This window comes from Trifolium pratense, linkage group LG1 (assembly GCF_020283565.1).
Source record: "Trifolium pratense cultivar HEN17-A07 linkage group LG1, ARS_RC_1.1, whole genome shotgun sequence".
NCBI lineage: Eukaryota > Viridiplantae > Streptophyta > Magnoliopsida > Fabales > Fabaceae > Trifolium > Trifolium pratense.
In genome coordinates, this window is record NC_060059.1 from 49,619,657 (window position 1) to 49,637,713 (window position 18,057).

At 28.6% G+C, this 18,057-nt stretch overlaps 4 protein-coding genes across 4 annotated transcripts; all 4 read left to right on the forward strand.

The window, feature by feature from the left end:
• The first annotated feature begins 1,362 nt into the window (after window positions 1–1,362).
• Window positions 1,363–2,020, forward strand: LOC123902530 (putative defensin-like protein 234). The gene is made up of 2 exons (XM_045952290.1): window positions 1,363–1,462; window positions 1,678–2,020. The coding sequence occupies exons 1-2, from the start codon at window positions 1,390–1,392 to the stop codon at window positions 1,887–1,889; spliced, it is 285 nt and encodes a 94-aa protein (XP_045808246.1). The 5' UTR covers window positions 1,363–1,389; the 3' UTR covers window positions 1,890–2,020.
• A 1,640-nt stretch (window positions 2,021–3,660) lies between these two features.
• LOC123902531 (putative defensin-like protein 234) lies at window positions 3,661–4,318 on the forward strand. Its single transcript, XM_045952291.1, has 2 exons — window positions 3,661–3,760; window positions 3,976–4,318. The coding sequence occupies exons 1-2, from the start codon at window positions 3,688–3,690 to the stop codon at window positions 4,185–4,187; spliced, it is 285 nt and encodes a 94-aa protein (XP_045808247.1). The 5' UTR covers window positions 3,661–3,687; the 3' UTR covers window positions 4,188–4,318.
• Window positions 4,319–12,841: 8,523 nt separating this feature from the next.
• On the forward strand, window positions 12,842–13,420 carry LOC123902719 (putative defensin-like protein 234). The gene is made up of 2 exons (XM_045952507.1): window positions 12,842–12,941; window positions 13,153–13,420. Exons 1-2 carry the CDS (start codon window positions 12,869–12,871, stop codon window positions 13,362–13,364), a joined length of 285 nt encoding a protein of 94 aa, XP_045808463.1. The 5' UTR covers window positions 12,842–12,868; the 3' UTR covers window positions 13,365–13,420.
• Window positions 13,421–15,135: 1,715 nt separating this feature from the next.
• On the forward strand, window positions 15,136–15,714 carry LOC123902725 (putative defensin-like protein 234). The gene is made up of 2 exons (XM_045952512.1): window positions 15,136–15,235; window positions 15,447–15,714. The coding sequence occupies exons 1-2, from the start codon at window positions 15,163–15,165 to the stop codon at window positions 15,656–15,658; spliced, it is 285 nt and encodes a 94-aa protein (XP_045808468.1). The 5' UTR covers window positions 15,136–15,162; the 3' UTR covers window positions 15,659–15,714.
• Window positions 15,715–18,057: the final 2,343 nt, after the last annotated feature.

Genomic DNA, 18,057 nt, shown 5'->3' on the forward strand with positions numbered 1-18,057 from the left:
TTGATTGAAAAGGCATTTGTAAAAATATAAGAAATATCAACAAGATAACAAGTGCAAATCTAAGTTTGTAGGAAATTGATATATTTTTGAACCCCAGACTATCCACTCAATTTAAATGTGAAATTATAGTCACTACTCACTAGGCTAATTGACTAAAAAAAATGTAAATTATAATCTTAAGGTGTGAAGTTCGAATCCTGTCAGGAACAATTGTAAAATTGGCATCAATGCACTTAAATTAATAATAATAAAAAAAAATATAAATTATAAATCCTATTGATATCTTAATAATATTTTACTGTAAGTATAAACATTAGTAAGTGGTGTAACAGGCACATGAACCGGTGCATTCGAAAAGTATGAACCTGTTCAGAGACAAATTATTAATAATATAAAATCTTGAACAACTTATGCATCGATGCAAGCAGGCCATGCATAGTTCAAGATCCCCGTGAACTAATTCATGCACCGGTGCAAGAATGTCTCGGGTTTTTAGAAACCAAGCTATGAACCAGTTCAAATGAGCCACGAATCGGTGCATGAAATCCGGAAGACATGCACTGGTTCATACCATGTATGCATTGGTTAAAAAATGCTGATATTTGAAAAATAAGCTAAGTTCAATGCATTTTTGAAAACCTATTTAGAAAATTGTGATTCTAAAATTGTCTTAATCAAATCAATCTATTTTAATCTTATTTTTGACATCATTCAAAACAAACGAGAGTGTATGTGCACGAACAATTAGGTGCATAACTATACTTTTAGAAGTAAATTTTTAATCTATGGTCCTGCACACTAGAACATACATCAGAGTATCCAATCGTTCTATTACACATTGTTATCATAAACACCTTAGAGACATTGTTCTAGAATCCATTTTGGTTCAACAATAATGTTTTTAATTATGTGGTAATTATTAAATAATTTATTAAAAATTAAAATTTATAAAATTTTAAATTAAATTTTTCAAATTTTACCGCGTTAGTACTCTTCCATTCCAATTATTTATTTGGTTTGAAAACTTTTTTTTTTCGGTAAATAAGGGAGCAACAAAGAGACTACCAGTACCACCCTATATATAAAATAAAGTCGAAGAAATATACTTTTAAGGACTATAATCAAGGCCTAAAATATTTAAAATTTAATTTCTTACTATTTAATGTTATCAAAAGAATATAATAATAAAAAATTTACTAAATATTTTTAAACGTGGACCGAACTAATTGACTAATATACACTGAACATTTATATTTGGCAAATAATATAGAGTTACTATATGAGTGGTTAGCGATGTCTATATATTTTTGTGTGTATGTGTGAGAGAGAGTAATTCCTCATTCTGCACATTGTCTCAGCATCTTTAGGGTTTCATTTGAGAATATCATCATGATGAAAGTAGGAAGCATTCTCTTAGCCGTTGGAATTTTATTTGCTCTCTTCAACCTCAACTACGGCTCAGGTAAACATATCACTTTCCATTATTAATTTTAATATTAGAATTTTTTATGTTCTTATTATTCATAGATAACTTTCTTAAAGTGTGTAAGTTATTCTCAAAGAGTTTAATTCTTATGTAAAAATTTGTTTGCACCTTTAGCAAATTACATGCAATCATATTAACATTCTTAATGATCTAACTTTTATGATTTTGTTTTGATGTATACAATGTTGTAGATGTGGTGCAAAAAGATGATTTCAAATTTTGTCGCCAAAGTATGACATTGAGTGGAAATTGTCAAAATTCTCCTACATGCTTTACAGTATTCAATGCTAAATATGGAGCAAGCGCCACCACTCACAATTGTAATTGTCAAGATGCTGGTAAAAGCCACACTTGTTCATGCTGTATTAATTGTGATTATACAGATGGTAAAACTCCTTGTTAGAATCTCAAATAGTGCACTATGTTATCAACTTAGTGTGGCGAGAGGTTGAACTTATAATCTCATGGAAGTTGAATTCAAGTTGTACACTGGTCAATAGTACCATTATTATTAATAAGAATTTTCTTTGTCAATGTTTTATAAAAACTTTATTAATATTGTTAAAAATTAATGTAATTTAATAAATAATGTCTTGACGTCCCAATAATTGTGTTGTTATGTTTTGAGTTTTGGTACGATCTTATTATCTTTTTTTATTTTCATTTCAATAAATATATAAATAGTTTAATTGTGAGAAATGTTGGCGGGTGAGATTATTAAACTCTCAACTCTTATCTTTTCAACCCTTTTATCAAATGAAAAAGAAAAAGCAACAAAACCTAAAAAAACTAAAGACTAATGCCTTTATATATTGATTGAAAAGGCATTTGTAAAAATATAAGAAATATCAACAAGATAACAAGTGCAAATCTAAGTTTGTAGGAAATTGATATATTTTTGAACCCCAGACTATCCACTCAATTTAAAGGTGAAATTATAGTCACTACTCACTAGGCTAATTGACTAAAAAAAATGTAAATTATAATCTTAAGGTGTGAAGTTCGAATCCTGTCAGGAACAATTGTAAAATCGGCATCAATGCACTTAAATTAATAATAATAAAAAAAAATATAAATTATAAATCCTATTGATATCTTAATAATATTTTACTGTAAGTATAAACATTAGTAAGTGGTGTAACAGGCACATGAACCGGTGCATTCGAAAAGTATGAACCTGTTCAGAGACAAATTATTAATAATATAAAATCTTGAACAACTTATGCATCGATGCAAGCAGGCCATGCATAGTTCAAGATCCCCGTGAACTAATTCATGCACCGGTGCAAGAATGTCTCGGGTTTTTAGAAACCAAGCTATGAACCAGTTCAAATGAGCCACGAATCGGTGCATGAAATCCGGAAGACATGCACTGGTTCATACCATGTATGCATTGGTTAAAAAATGCTGATATTTGAAAAATAAGCTAAGTTCAATGCATTTTTGAAAACCTATTTAGAAAATTGTGATTCTAAAATTGTCTTAATCAAATCAATCTATTTTAATCTTATTTTTGACATCATTCAAAACAAACGAGAGTGTATGTGCACGAACAATTAGGTGCATAACTATACTTTTAGAAGTAAATTTTTAATCTATGGTCCTGCACACTAGAACATACATCAGAGTATCCAATCGTTCTATTACACATTGTTATCATAAACACCTTAGAGACATTGTTCTAGAATCCATTTTGGTTCAACAATAATGTTTTTAATTATGTGGTAATTATTAAATAATTTATTAAAAATTAAAATTTATAAAATTTTAAATTAAATTTTTCAAATTTTACCGCGTTAGTACTCTTCCATTCCAATTATTTATTTGGTTTGAAAACTTTTTTTTTTCGGTAAATAAGGGAGCAACAAAGAGACTACCAGTACCACCCTATATATAAAATAAAGTCGAAGAAATATACTTTTAAGGACTATAATCAAGGCCTAAAATATTTAAAATTTAATTTCTTACTATTTAATGTTATCAAAAGAATATAATAATAAAAAATTTACTAAATATTTTTAAACGTGGACCGAACTAATTGACTAATATACACTGAACATTTATATTTGGCAAATAATATAGAGTTACTATATGAGTGGTTAGCGATGTCTATATATTTTTGTGTGTATGTGTGAGAGAGAGTAATTCCTCATTCTGCACATTGTCTCAGCATCTTTAGGGTTTCATTTGAGAATATCATCATGATGAAAGTAGGAAGCATTCTCTTAGCCGTTGGAATTTTATTTGCTCTCTTCAACCTCAACTACGGCTCAGGTAAACATATCACTTTCCATTATTAATTTTAATATTAGAATTTTTTATGTTCTTATTATTCATAGATAACTTTCTTAAAGTGTGTAAGTTATTCTCAAAGAGTTTAATTCTTATGTAAAAATTTGTTTGCACCTTTAGCAAATTACATGCAATCATATTAACATTCTTAATGATCTAACTTTTATGATTTTGTTTTGATGTATACAATGTTGTAGATGTGGTGCAAAAAGATGATTTCAAATTTTGTCGCCAAAGTATGACATTGAGTGGAAATTGTCAAAATTCTCCTACATGCTTTACAGTATTCAATGCTAAATATGGAGCAAGCGCCACCACTCACAATTGTAATTGTCAAGATGCTGGTAAAAGCCACACTTGTTCATGCTGTATTAATTGTGATTATACAGATGGTAAAACTCCTTGTTAGAATCTCAAATAGTGCACTATGTTATCAACTTAGTGTGGCGAGAGGTTGAACTTATAATCTCATGGAAGTTGAATTCAAGTTGTACACTGGTCAATAGTACCATTATTATTAATAAGAATTTTCTTTGTCAATGTTTTATAAAAACTTTATTAATATTGTTAAAAATTAATGTAATTTAATAAATAATGTCTTGACGTCCCAATAATTGTGTTGTTATGTTTTGAGTTTTGGTACGATCTTATTATCTTTTTTTATTTTCATTTCAATAAATATATAAATAGTTTAATTGTGAGAAATGTTGGCGGGTGAGATTATTAAACTCTCAACTCTTATCTTTTCAACCCTTTTATCAAATGAAAAAGAAAAAGCAACAAAACCTAAAAAAACTAAAGACTAATGCCTTTATATATTGATTGAAAAGGCATTTGTAAAAATATAAGAAATATCAACAAGATAACAAGTGCAAATCTAAGTTTGTAGGAAATTGATATATTTTTGAACCCCAGACTATCCACTCAATTTAAAGGTGAAATTATAGTCACTACTCACTAGGCTAATTGACTAAAAAAAATGTAAATTATAATCTTAAGGTGTGAAGTTCGAATCCTGTCAGGAACAATTGTAAAATCGGCATCAATGCACTTAAATTAATAATAATAAAAAAAAATATAAATTATAAATCCTATTGATATCTTAATAATATTTTACTGTAAGTATAAACATTAGTAAGTGGTGTAACAGGCACATGAACCGGTGCATTCGAAAAGTATGAACCTGTTCAGAGACAAATTATTAATAATATAAAATCTTGAACAACTTATGCATCGATGCAAGCAGGCCATGCATAGTTCAAGATCCCCGTGAACTAATTCATGCACCGGTGCAAGAATGTCTCGGGTTTTTAGAAACCAAGCTATGAACCAGTTCAAATGAGCCACGAATCGGTGCATGAAATCCGGAAGACATGCACTGGTTCATACCATGTATGCATTGGTTAAAAAATGCTGATATTTGAAAAATAAGCTAAGTTCAATGCATTTTTGAAAACCTATTTAGAAAATTGTGATTCTAAAATTGTCTTAATCAAATCAATCTATTTTAATCTTATTTTTGACATCATTCAAAACAAACGAGAGTGTATGTGCACGAACAATTAGGTGCATAACTATACTTTTAGAAGTAAATTTTTAATCTATGGTCCTGCACACTAGAACATACATCAGAGTATCCAATCGTTCTATTACACATTGTTATCATAAACACCTTAGAGACATTGTTCTAGAATCCATTTTGGTTCAACAATAATGTTTTTAATTATGTGGTAATTATTAAATAATTTATTAAAAATTAAAATTTATAAAATTTTAAATTAAATTTTTCAAATTTTACCGCGTTAGTACTCTTCCATTCCAATTATTTATTTGGTTTGAAAACTTTTTTTTTTCGGTAAATAAGGGAGCAACAAAGAGACTACCAGTACCACCCTATATATAAAATAAAGTCGAAGAAATATACTTTTAAGGACTATAATCAAGGCCTAAAATATTTAAAATTTAATTTCTTACTATTTAATGTTATCAAAAGAATATAATAATAAAAAATTTACTAAATATTTTTAAACGTGGACCGAACTAATTGACTAATATACACTGAACATTTATATTTGGCAAATAATATAGAGTTACTATATGAGTGGTTAGCGATGTCTATATATTTTTGTGTGTATGTGTGAGAGAGAGTAATTCCTCATTCTGCACATTGTCTCAGCATCTTTAGGGTTTCATTTGAGAATATCATCATGATGAAAGTAGGAAGCATTCTCTTAGCCGTTGGAATTTTATTTGCTCTCTTCAACCTCAACTACGGCTCAGGTAAACATATCACTTTCCATTATTAATTTTAATATTAGAATTTTTTATGTTCTTATTATTCATAGATAACTTTCTTAAAGTGTGTAAATTCTCAAAGAGTTTAATTCTTATGTAAAAATTTGTTTGCACCTTTAGCAAATTACATGCAATCATATTAACATTCTTAATGATCTAACTTTTATGATTTTGTTTTGATGTATACAATGTTGTAGATGTGGTGCAAAAAGATGATTTCAAATTTTGTCGCCAAAGTATGACATTGAGTGGAAATTGTCAAAATTCTCCTACATGCTTTACAGTATTCAATGCTAAATATGGAGCAAGCGCCACCACTCACAATTGTAATTGTCAAGATGCTGGTAAAAGCCACACTTGTTCATGCTGTATTAATTGTGATTATACAGATGGTAAAACTTCTTGTTAGAATCTCAAATAGTGCACTATGTTATCAACTTAGTGTGGCGAGAGGTTGAACTTATAATCTCACGGAAGTTGAATTCAAGTTGTACACTGGTCAATAGTACCATTATTATTAATAAGAATTTTCTTTGTCAATGTTTTATAAAAACTTTATTAATATTGTTAAAAATTAATGTAATTTAATAAATAATGTCTTGACGTCCCAATAATTGTGTTGTTATGTTTTGAGTTTTGGTACGATCTTATTATCTTTTTTTATTTTCATTTCAATAAATATATAAATAGTTTAATTGTGAGAAATGTTGGCGGGTGAGATTATTAAACACTCAACTCTTATCTTTTCAACCCTTTTATCAAATGAAAAAGAAAAAGCAACAAAACCTAAAAAAACTAAAGACTAATGCCTTTATATATTGATTGAAAAGGCATTTGTAAAAATATAAGAAATATCAACAAGATAACAAGTGCAAATCTAAGTTTGTAGGAAATTGATATATTTTTGAACCCCAGACTATCCACTCAATTTAAAGGTGAAATTATAGTCACTACTCACTAGGCTAATTGACTAAAAAAAATGTAAATTATAATCTTAAGGTGTGAAGTTCGAATCCTGTCAGGAACAATTGTAAAATCGGCATCAATGCACTTAAATTAATAATAATAAAAAAAAATATAATTTATAAATCCTATTGATATCTTAATAATATTTTACTGTAAGTATAAACATTAGTAAGTGGTGTAACAGGCACATGAACCGGTGCATTCGAAAAGTATGAACCTGTTCAGAGACAAATTATTAATAATATAAAATCTTGAACAACTTATGCATCGATGCAAGCAGGCCATGCATAGTTCAAGATCCCCGTGAACTAATTCATGCACCGGTGCAAGAATGTCTCGGGTTTTTAGAAACCAAGCTATGAACCAGTTCAAATGAGCCACGAATCGGTGCATGAAATCCGGAAGACATGCACTGGTTCATACCATGTATGCATTGGTTAAAAAATGCTGATATTTGAAAAATAAGCTAAGTTCAATGCATTTTTGAAAACCTATTTAGAAAATTGTGATTCTAAAATTGTCTTAATCAAATCAATCTATTTTAATCTTATTTTTGACATCATTCAAAACAAACGAGAGTGTATGTGCACGAACAATTAGGTGCATAACTATACTTTTAGAAGTAAATTTTTAATCTATGGTCCTGCACACTAGAACATACATCAGAGTATCCAATCGTTCTATTACACATTGTTATCATAAACACCTTAGAGACATTGTTCTAGAATCCATTTTGGTTCAACAATAATGTTTTTAATTATGTGGTAATTATTAAATAATTTATTAAAAATTAAAATTTATAAAATTTTAAATTAAATTTTTCAAATTTTACCGCGTTAGTACTCTTCCATTCCAATTATTTATTTGGTTTGAAAACTTTTTTTTTTCGGTAAATAAGGGAGCAACAAAGAGACTACCAGTACCACCCTATATATAAAATAAAGTCGAAGAAATATACTTTTAAGGACTATAATCAAGGCCTAAAATATTTAAAATTTAATTTCTTACTATTTAATGTTATCAAAAGAATATAATAATAAAAAATTTACTAAATATTTTTAAACGTGGACCGAACTAATTGACTAATATACACTGAACATTTATATTTGGCAAATAATATAGAGTTACTATATGAGTGGTTAGCGATGTCTATATATTTTTGTGTGTATGTGTGAGAGAGAGTAATTCCTCATTCTGCACATTGTCTCAGCATCTTTAGGGTTTCATTTGAGAATATCATCATGATGAAAGTAGGAAGCATTCTCTTAGCCGTTGGAATTTTATTTGCTCTCTTCAACCTCAACTACGGCTCAGGTAAACATATCACTTTCCATTATTAATTTTAATATTAGAATTTTTTATGTTCTTATTATTCATAGATAACTTTCTTAAAGTGTGTAATTCTCAAAGAGTTTAATTCTTATGTAAAAATTTGTTTGCACCTTTAGCAAATTACATGCAATCATATTAACATTCTTAATGATCTAACTTTTATGATTTTGTTTTGATGTATACAATGTTGTAGATGTGGTGCAAAAAGATGATTTCAAATTTTGTCGCCAAAGTATGACATTGAGTGGAAATTGTCAAAATTCTCCTACATGCTTTACAGTATTCAATGCTAAATATGGAGCAAGCGCCACCACTCACAATTGTAATTGTCAAGATGCTGGTAAAAGCCACACTTGTTCATGCTGTATTAATTGTGATTATACAGATGGTAAAACTTCTTGTTAGAATCTCAAATAGTGCACTATGTTATCAACTTAGTGTGGCGAGAGGTTGAACTTATAATCTCACGGAAGTTGAATTCAAGTTGTACACTGGTCAATAGTACCATTATTATTAATAAGAATTTTCTTTGTCAATGTTTTATAAAAACTTTATTAATATTGTTAAAAATTAATGTAATTTAATAAATAATGTCTTGACGTCCCAATAATTGTGTTGTTATGTTTTGAGTTTTGGTACGATCTTATTATCTTTTTTTATTTTCATTTCAATAAATATATAAATAGTTTAATTGTGAGAAATGTTGGCGGGTGAGATTATTAAACACTCAACTCTTATCTTTTCAACCCTTTTATCAAATGAAAAAGAAAAAGCAACAAAACCTAAAAAAACTAAAGACTAATGCCTTTATATATTGATTGAAAAGGCATTTGTAAAAATATAAGAAATATCAACAAGATAACAAGTGCAAATCTAAGTTTGTAGGAAATTGATATATTTTTGAACCCCAGACTATCCACTCAATTTAAAGGTGAAATTATAGTCACTACTCACTAGGCTAATTGACTAAAAAAAATGTAAATTATAATCTTAAGGTGTGAAGTTCGAATCCTGTCAGGAACAATTGTAAAATCGGCATCAATGCACTTAAATTAATAATAATAAAAAAAAATATAATTTATAAATCCTATTGATATCTTAATAATATTTTACTGTAAGTATAAACATTAGTAAGTGGTGTAACAGGCACATGAACCGGTGCATTCGAAAAGTATGAACCTGTTCAGAGACAAATTATTAATAATATAAAATCTTGAACAACTTATGCATCGATGCAAGCAGGCCATGCATAGTTCAAGATCCCCGTGAACTAATTCATGCACCGGTGCAAGAATGTCTCGGGTTTTTAGAAACCAAGCTATGAACCAGTTCAAATGAGCCACGAATCGGTGCATGAAATCCGGAAGACATGCACTGGTTCATACCATGTATGCATTGGTTAAAAAATGCTGATATTTGAAAAATAAGCTAAGTTCAATGCATTTTTGAAAACCTATTTAGAAAATTGTGATTCTAAAATTGTCTTAATCAAATCAATCTATTTTAATCTTATTTTTGACATCATTCAAAACAAACGAGAGTGTATGTGCACGAACAATTAGGTGCATAACTATACTTTTAGAAGTAAATTTTTAATCTATGGTCCTGCACACTAGAACATACATCAGAGTATCCAATCGTTCTATTACACATTGTTATCATAAACACCTTAGAGACATTGTTCTAGAATCCATTTTGGTTCAACAATAATGTTTTTAATTATGTGGTAATTATTAAATAATTTATTAAAAATTAAAATTTATAAAATTTTAAATTAAATTTTTCAAATTTTACCGCGTTAGTACTCTTCCATTCCAATTATTTATTTGGTTTGAAAACTTTTTTTTTTCGGTAAATAAGGGAGCAACAAAGAGACTACCAGTACCACCCTATATATAAAATAAAGTCGAAGAAATATACTTTTAAGGACTATAATCAAGGCCTAAAATATTTAAAATTTAATTTCTTACTATTTAATGTTATCAAAAGAATATAATAATAAAAAATTTACTAAATATTTTTAAACGTGGACCGAACTAATTGACTAATATACACTGAACATTTATATTTGGCAAATAATATAGAGTTACTATATGAGTGGTTAGCGATGTCTATATATTTTTGTGTGTATGTGTGAGAGAGAGTAATTCCTCATTCTGCACATTGTCTCAGCATCTTTAGGGTTTCATTTGAGAATATCATCATGATGAAAGTAGGAAGCATTCTCTTAGCCGTTGGAATTTTATTTGCTCTCTTCAACCTCAACTACGGCTCAGGTAAACATATCACTTTCCATTATTAATTTTAATATTAGAATTTTTTATGTTCTTATTATTCATAGATAACTTTCTTAAAGTGTGTAATTCTCAAAGAGTTTAATTCTTATGTAAAAATTTGTTTGCACCTTTAGCAAATTACATGCAATCATATTAACATTCTTAATGATCTAACTTTTATGATTTTGTTTTGATGTATACAATGTTGTAGATGTGGTGCAAAAAGATGATTTCAAATTTTGTCGCCAAAGTATGACATTGAGTGGAAATTGTCAAAATTCTCCTACATGCTTTACAGTATTCAATGCTAAATATGGAGCAAGCGCCACCACTCACAATTGTAATTGTCAAGATGCTGGTAAAAGCCACACTTGTTCATGCTGTATTAATTGTGATTATACAGATGGTAAAACTTCTTGTTAGAATCTCAAATAGTGCACTATGTTATCAACTTAGTGTGGCGAGAGGTTGAACTTATAATCTCACGGAAGTTGAATTCAAGTTGTACACTGGTCAATAGTACCATTATTATTAATAAGAATTTTCTTTGTCAATGTTTTATAAAAACTTTATTAATATTGTTAAAAATTAATGTAATTTAATAAATAATGTCTTGACGTCCCAATAATTGTGTTGTTATGTTTTGAGTTTTGGTACGATCTTATTATCTTTTTTTATTTTCATTTCAATAAATATATAAATAGTTTAATTGTGAGAAATGTTGGCGGGTGAGATTATTAAACACTCAACTCTTATCTTTTCAACCCTTTTATCAAATGAAAAAGAAAAAGCAACAAAACCTAAAAAAACTAAAGACTAATGCCTTTATATATTGATTGAAAAGGCATTTGTAAAAATATAAGAAATATCAACAAGATAACAAGTGCAAATCTAAGTTTGTAGGAAATTGATATATTTTTGAACCCCAGACTATCCACTCAATTTAAAGGTGAAATTATAGTCACTACTCACTAGGCTAATTGACTAAAAAAAATGTAAATTATAATCTTAAGGTGTGAAGTTCGAATCCTGTCAGGAACAATTGTAAAATCGGCATCAATGCACTTAAATTAATAATAATAAAAAAAAATATAATTTATAAATCCTATTGATATCTTAATAATATTTTACTGTAAGTATAAACATTAGTAAGTGGTGTAACAGGCACATGAACCGGTGCATTCGAAAAGTATGAACCTGTTCAGAGACAAATTATTAATAATATAAAATCTTGAACAACTTATGCATCGATGCAAGCAGGCCATGCATAGTTCAAGATCCCCGTGAACTAATTCATGCACCGGTGCAAGAATGTCTCGGGTTTTTAGAAACCAAGCTATGAACCAGTTCAAATGAGCCACGAATCGGTGCATGAAATCCGGAAGACATGCACTGGTTCATACCATGTATGCATTGGTTAAAAAATGCTGATATTTGAAAAATAAGCTAAGTTCAATGCATTTTTGAAAACCTATTTAGAAAATTGTGATTCTAAAATTGTCTTAATCAAATCAATCTATTTTAATCTTATTTTTGACATCATTCAAAACAAACGAGAGTGTATGTGCACGAACAATTAGGTGCATAACTATACTTTTAGAAGTAAATTTTTAATCTATGGTCCTGCACACTAGAACATACATCAGAGTATCCAATCGTTCTATTACACATTGTTATCATAAACACCTTAGAGACATTGTTCTAGAATCCATTTTGGTTCAACAATAATGTTTTTAATTATGTGGTAATTATTAAATAATTTATTAAAAATTAAAATTTATAAAATTTTAAATTAAATTTTTCAAATTTTACCGCGTTAGTACTCTTCCATTCCAATTATTTATTTGGTTTGAAAACTTTTTTTTTTCGGTAAATAAGGGAGCAACAAAGAGACTACCAGTACCACCCTATATATAAAATAAAGTCGAAGAAATATACTTTTAAGGACTATAATCAAGGCCTAAAATATTTAAAATTTAATTTCTTACTATTTAATGTTATCAAAAGAATATAATAATAAAAAATTTACTAAATATTTTTAAACGTGGACCGAACTAATTGACTAATATACACTGAACATTTATATTTGGCAAATAATATAGAGTTACTATATGAGTGGTTAGCGATGTCTATATATTTTTGTGTGTATGTGTGAGAGAGAGTAATTCCTCATTCTGCACATTGTCTCAGCATCTTTAGGGTTTCATTTGAGAATATCATCATGATGAAAGTAGGAAGCATTCTCTTAGCCGTTGGAATTTTATTTGCTCTCTTCAACCTCAACTACGGCTCAGGTAAACATATCACTTTCCATTATTAATTTTAATATTAGAATTTTTTATGTTCTTATTATTCATAGATAACTTTCTTAAAGTGTGTAATTCTCAAAGAGTTTAATTCTTATGTAAAAATTTGTTTGCACCTTTAGCAAATTACATGCAATCATATTAACATTCTTAATGATCTAACTTTTATGATTTTGTTTTGATGTATACAATGTTGTAGATGTGGTGCAAAAAGATGATTTCAAATTTTGTCGCCAAAGTATGACATTGAGTGGAAATTGTCAAAATTCTCCTACATGCTTTACAGTATTCAATGCTAAATATGGAGCAAGCGCCACCACTCACAATTGTAATTGTCAAGATGCTGGTAAAAGCCACACTTGTTCATGCTGTATTAATTGTGATTATACAGATGGTAAAACTCCTTGTTAGAATCTCAAATAGTGCACTATGTTATCAACTTAGTGTGGCGAGAGGTTGAACTTATAATCTCACGGAAGTTGAATTCAAGTTGTACACTGGTCAATAGTACCATTATTATTAATAAGAATTTTCTTTGTCAATGTTTTATAAAAACTTTATTAATATTGTTAAAAATTAATGTAATTTAATAAATAATGTCTTGACGTCCCAATAATTGTGTTGTTATGTTTTGAGTTTTGGTACGATCTTATTATCTTTTTTTATTTTCATTTCAACAAATATATAAATAGTTTAATTGTGAGAAATGTTGGCGGGTGAGATTATTAAACTCTCAACTCTTATCTTTTCAACCCTTTTATCAAATGAAAAAGAAAAAGCAACAAAACCTAAAAAAACTAAAGACTAATGCCTTTATATATTGATTGAAAAGGCATTTGTAAAAATATAAGAAATATCAACAAGATAACAAGTGCAAATCTAAGTTTGTAGGAAATTGATATATTTTTGAACCCCAGACTATCCACTCAATTTAAAGGTGAAATTATAGTCACTACTCACTAGGCTAATTGACTAAAAAAAATGTAAATTATAATCTTAAGGTGTGAAGTTCGAATCCTGTCAGGAACAATTGTAAAATCGGCATCAATGCACTTAAATTAATAATAATAAAAAAAAATATAATTTATAAATCCTATTGATATCTTAATAATATTTTACTGTAAGTATAAACATTAGTAAGTGGTGTAACAGGCACATGAACCGGTGCATTCGAAAAGTATGAACCTGTTCAGAGACAAATTATTAATAATATAAAATCTTGAACAACTTATGCATCGATGCAAGCAGGCCATGCATAGTTCAAGATCCCCGTGAACTAATTCATGCACCGGTGCAAGAATGTCTCGGGTTTTTAGAAACCAAGCTATGAACCAGTTCAAATGAGCCACGAATCGGTGCATGAAATCCGGAAGACATGCACTGGTTCATACCATGTATGCATTGGTTAAAAAATGCTGATATTTGAAAAATAAGCTAAGTTCAATGCATTTTTGAAAACCTATTTAGAAAATTGTGATTCTAAAATTGTCTTAATCAAATCAATCTATTTTAATCTTATTTTTGACATCATTCAAAACAAACGAGAGTGTATGTGCACGAACAATTAGGTGCATAACTATACTTTTAGAAGTAAATTTTTAATCTATGGTCCTGCACACTAGAACATACATCAGAGTATCCAATCGTTCTATTACACATTGTTATCATAAACACCTTAGAGACATTGTTCTAGAATCCATTTTGGTTCAACAATAATGTTTTTAATTATGTGGTAATTATTAAATAATTTATTAAAAATTAAAATTTATAAAATTTTAAATTAAATTTTTCAAATTTTACCGCGTTAGTACTCTTCCATTCCAATTATTTATTTGGTTTGAAAACTTTTTTTTTTCGGTAAATAAGGGAGCAACAAAGAGACTACCAGTACCACCCTATATATAAAATAAAGTCGAAGAAATATACTTTTAAGGACTATAATCAAGGCCTAAAATATTTAAAATTTAATTTCTTACTATTTAATGTTATCAAAAGAATATAATAATAAAAAATTTACTAAATATTTTTAAACGTGGACCGAACTAATTGACTAATATACACTGAACATTTATATTTGGCAAATAATATAGAGTTACTATATGAGTGGTTAGCGATGTCTATATATTTTTGTGTGTATGTGTGAGAGAGAGTAATTCCTCATTCTGCACATTGTCTCAGCATCTTTAGGGTTTCATTTGAGAATATCATCATGATGAAAGTAGGAAGCATTCTCTTAGCCGTTGGAATTTTATTTGCTCTCTTCAACCTCAACTACGGCTCAGGTAAACATATCACTTTCCATTATTAATTTTAATATTAGAATTTTTTATGTTCTTATTATTCATAGATAACTTTCTTAAAGTGTGTAATTCTCAAAGAGTTTAATTCTTATGTAAAAATTTGTTTGCACCTTTAGCAAATTACATGCAATCATATTAACATTCTTAATGATCTAACTTTTATGATTTTGTTTTGATGTATACAATGTTGTAGATGTGGTGCAAAAAGATGATTTCAAATTTTGTCGCCAAAGTATGACATTGAGTGGAAATTGTCAAAATTCTCCTACATGCTTTACAGTATTCAATGCTAAATATGGAGCAAGCGCCACCACTCACAATTGTAATTGTCAAGATGCTGGTAAAAGCCACACTTGTTCATGCTGTATTAATTGTGATTATACAGATGGTAAAACTCCTTGTTAGAATCTCAAATAGTGCACTATGTTATCAACTTAGTGTGGCGAGAGGTTGAACTTATAATCTCACGGAAGTTGAATTCAAGTTGTACACTGGTCAATAGTACCATTATTATTAATAAGAATTTTCTTTGTCAATGTTTTATAAAAACTTTATTAATATTGTTAAAAATTAATGTAATTTAATAAATAATGTCTTGACGTCCCAATAATTGTGTTGTTATGTTTTGAGTTTTGGTACGATCTTATTATCTTTTTTTATTTTCATTTCAACAAATATATAAATAGTTTAATTGTGAGAAATGTTGGCGGGTGAGATTATTAAACTCTCAACTCTTATCTTTTCAACCCTTTTATCAAATGAAAAAGAAAAAGCAACAAAACCTAAAAAAACTAAAGACTAATGCCTTTATATATTGATTGAAAAGGCATTTGTAAAAATATAAGAAATATCAACAAGATAACAAGTGCAAATCTAAGTTTGTAGGAAATTGATATATTTTTGAACCCCAGACTATCCACTCAATTTAAAGGTGAAATTATAGTCACTACTCACTAGGCTAATTGACTAAAAAAAATGTAAATTATAATCTTAAGGTGTGAAGTTCGAATCCTGTCAGGAACAATTGTAAAATCGGCATCAATGCACTTAAATTAATAATAATAAAAAAAAATATAATTTATAAATCCTATTGATATCTTAATAATATTTTACTGTAAGTATAAACATTAGTAAGTGGTGTAACAGGCACATGAACCGGTGCATTCGAAAAGTATGAACCTGTTCAGAGACAAATTATTAATAATATAAAATCTTGAACAACTTATGCATCGATGCAAGCAGGCCATGCATAGTTCAAGATCCCCGTGAACTAATTCATGCACCGGTGCAAGAATGTCTCGGGTTTTTAGAAACCAAGCTATGAACCAGTTCAAATGAGCCACGAATCGGTGCATGAAATCCGGAAGACATGCACTGGTTCATACCATGTATGCATTGGTTAAAAAATGCTGATATTTGAAAAATAAGCTAAGTTCAATGCATTTTTGAAAACCTATTTAGAAAATTGTGATTCTAAAATTGTCTTAATCAAATCAATCTATTTTAATCTTATTTTTGACATCATTCAAAACAAACGAGAGTGTATGTGCACGAACAATTAGGTGCATAACTATACTTTTAGAAGTAAATTTTTAATCTATGGTCCTGCACACTAGAACATACATCAGAGTATCCAATCGTTCTATTACACATTGTTATCATAAACACCTTAGAGACGTTGTTCTAGAATCCATTTTGGTTCAACAATAATGTTTTTAATTATGTGGTAATTATTAAATAATTTATTAAAAATTAAAATTTATAAAATTTTAAATTAAATTTTTCAAATTTTACCGCGTTAGTACTCTTCCATTCCAATTATTTATTTGGTTTGAAATTTTTTTTTTTTCGGTAAATAAGGGAGCAACAAAGAGACTACCAGTACCACCCTATATATAAAATAAAGTCGAAGAAATATATTTTTAAGGACTATAATCAAGGCCTAAAATATTTAAAATTTAATTTCTTACTATTTAATGTTATCAAAAGAATATAATAATAAAAAATTTACTAAATATTTTTAAACGTGGACCGAACTAATTGACTAATATACACTGAACATTTATATTTGGCAAATAATATAGAGTTACTATATGAGTGGTTAGCGATGTCTATATATTTTTGTGTGTATGTGTGAGAGAGAGTAATTCCTCATTCTGCACATTGTCTCAGCATCTTTAGGGTTTCATTTGAGAATATCATCATGATGAAAGTAGGAAGCATTCTCTTAGCCGTTGGAATTTTATTTGCTCTCTTCAACCTCAACTACGGCTCAGGTAAACATATCACTTTCCATTATTAATTTTAATATTAGAATTTTTTATGTTCTTATTATTCATAGATAACTTTCTTAAAGTGTGTAAGTTATTCTCAAAGAGTTTAATTCTTATGTAAAAATTTGTTTGCACCTTTAGCAAATTACATGCAATAATATTAACATTCTTAATGATCTAACTTTTATGATTTTGTTTTGATGTATACAATGTTGTAGATGTGGTGCAAAAAGATGATTTCAAATTTTGTCGCCAAAGTATGACATTGAGTGGAAATTGTCAAAATTCTCCTACATGCTTTACAGTATTCAATGCTAAATATGGAGCAAGCGCCACCACTCACAATTGTAATTGTCAAGAAGCTGGTAAAAGCCACACTTGTTCATGCTGTATTAATTGTGATTATACAGATGGTAAAACTCCTTGTTAGAATCTCAAATAGTGCACTATGTTATCAGCTTAGTGTGGCGAGAGGTTGAACTTATAATCTCATGGAAGTTGAATTCAAGTTGTACACTGGTCAATAGTACC

What these genes read in the sequence shown, in the direction of transcription:
- LOC123902530 (XM_045952290.1), top strand. Translation starts at nt 1,390, where the DNA reads ATGATGAAAGTAGGAAGCATTCTCTTAGCCGTTGGAATTTTATTTGCT. An exon ending in CAACCTCAACTACGGCTCAG is followed by an intron (nt 1,463 to 1,677) that starts GTAAACATATCA and finishes ACAATGTTGTAG; the next exon opens with ATGTGGTGCAAAAAGATGAT.
- LOC123902531 (XM_045952291.1), top strand. Translation starts at nt 3,688, where the DNA reads ATGATGAAAGTAGGAAGCATTCTCTTAGCCGTTGGAATTTTATTTGCT. An exon ending in CAACCTCAACTACGGCTCAG is followed by an intron (nt 3,761 to 3,975) that starts GTAAACATATCA and finishes ACAATGTTGTAG; the next exon opens with ATGTGGTGCAAAAAGATGAT.
- LOC123902719 (XM_045952507.1), top strand. Translation starts at nt 12,869, where the DNA reads ATGATGAAAGTAGGAAGCATTCTCTTAGCCGTTGGAATTTTATTTGCT. An exon ending in CAACCTCAACTACGGCTCAG is followed by an intron (nt 12,942 to 13,152) that starts GTAAACATATCA and finishes ACAATGTTGTAG; the next exon opens with ATGTGGTGCAAAAAGATGAT.
- LOC123902725 (XM_045952512.1), top strand. Translation starts at nt 15,163, where the DNA reads ATGATGAAAGTAGGAAGCATTCTCTTAGCCGTTGGAATTTTATTTGCT. An exon ending in CAACCTCAACTACGGCTCAG is followed by an intron (nt 15,236 to 15,446) that starts GTAAACATATCA and finishes ACAATGTTGTAG; the next exon opens with ATGTGGTGCAAAAAGATGAT.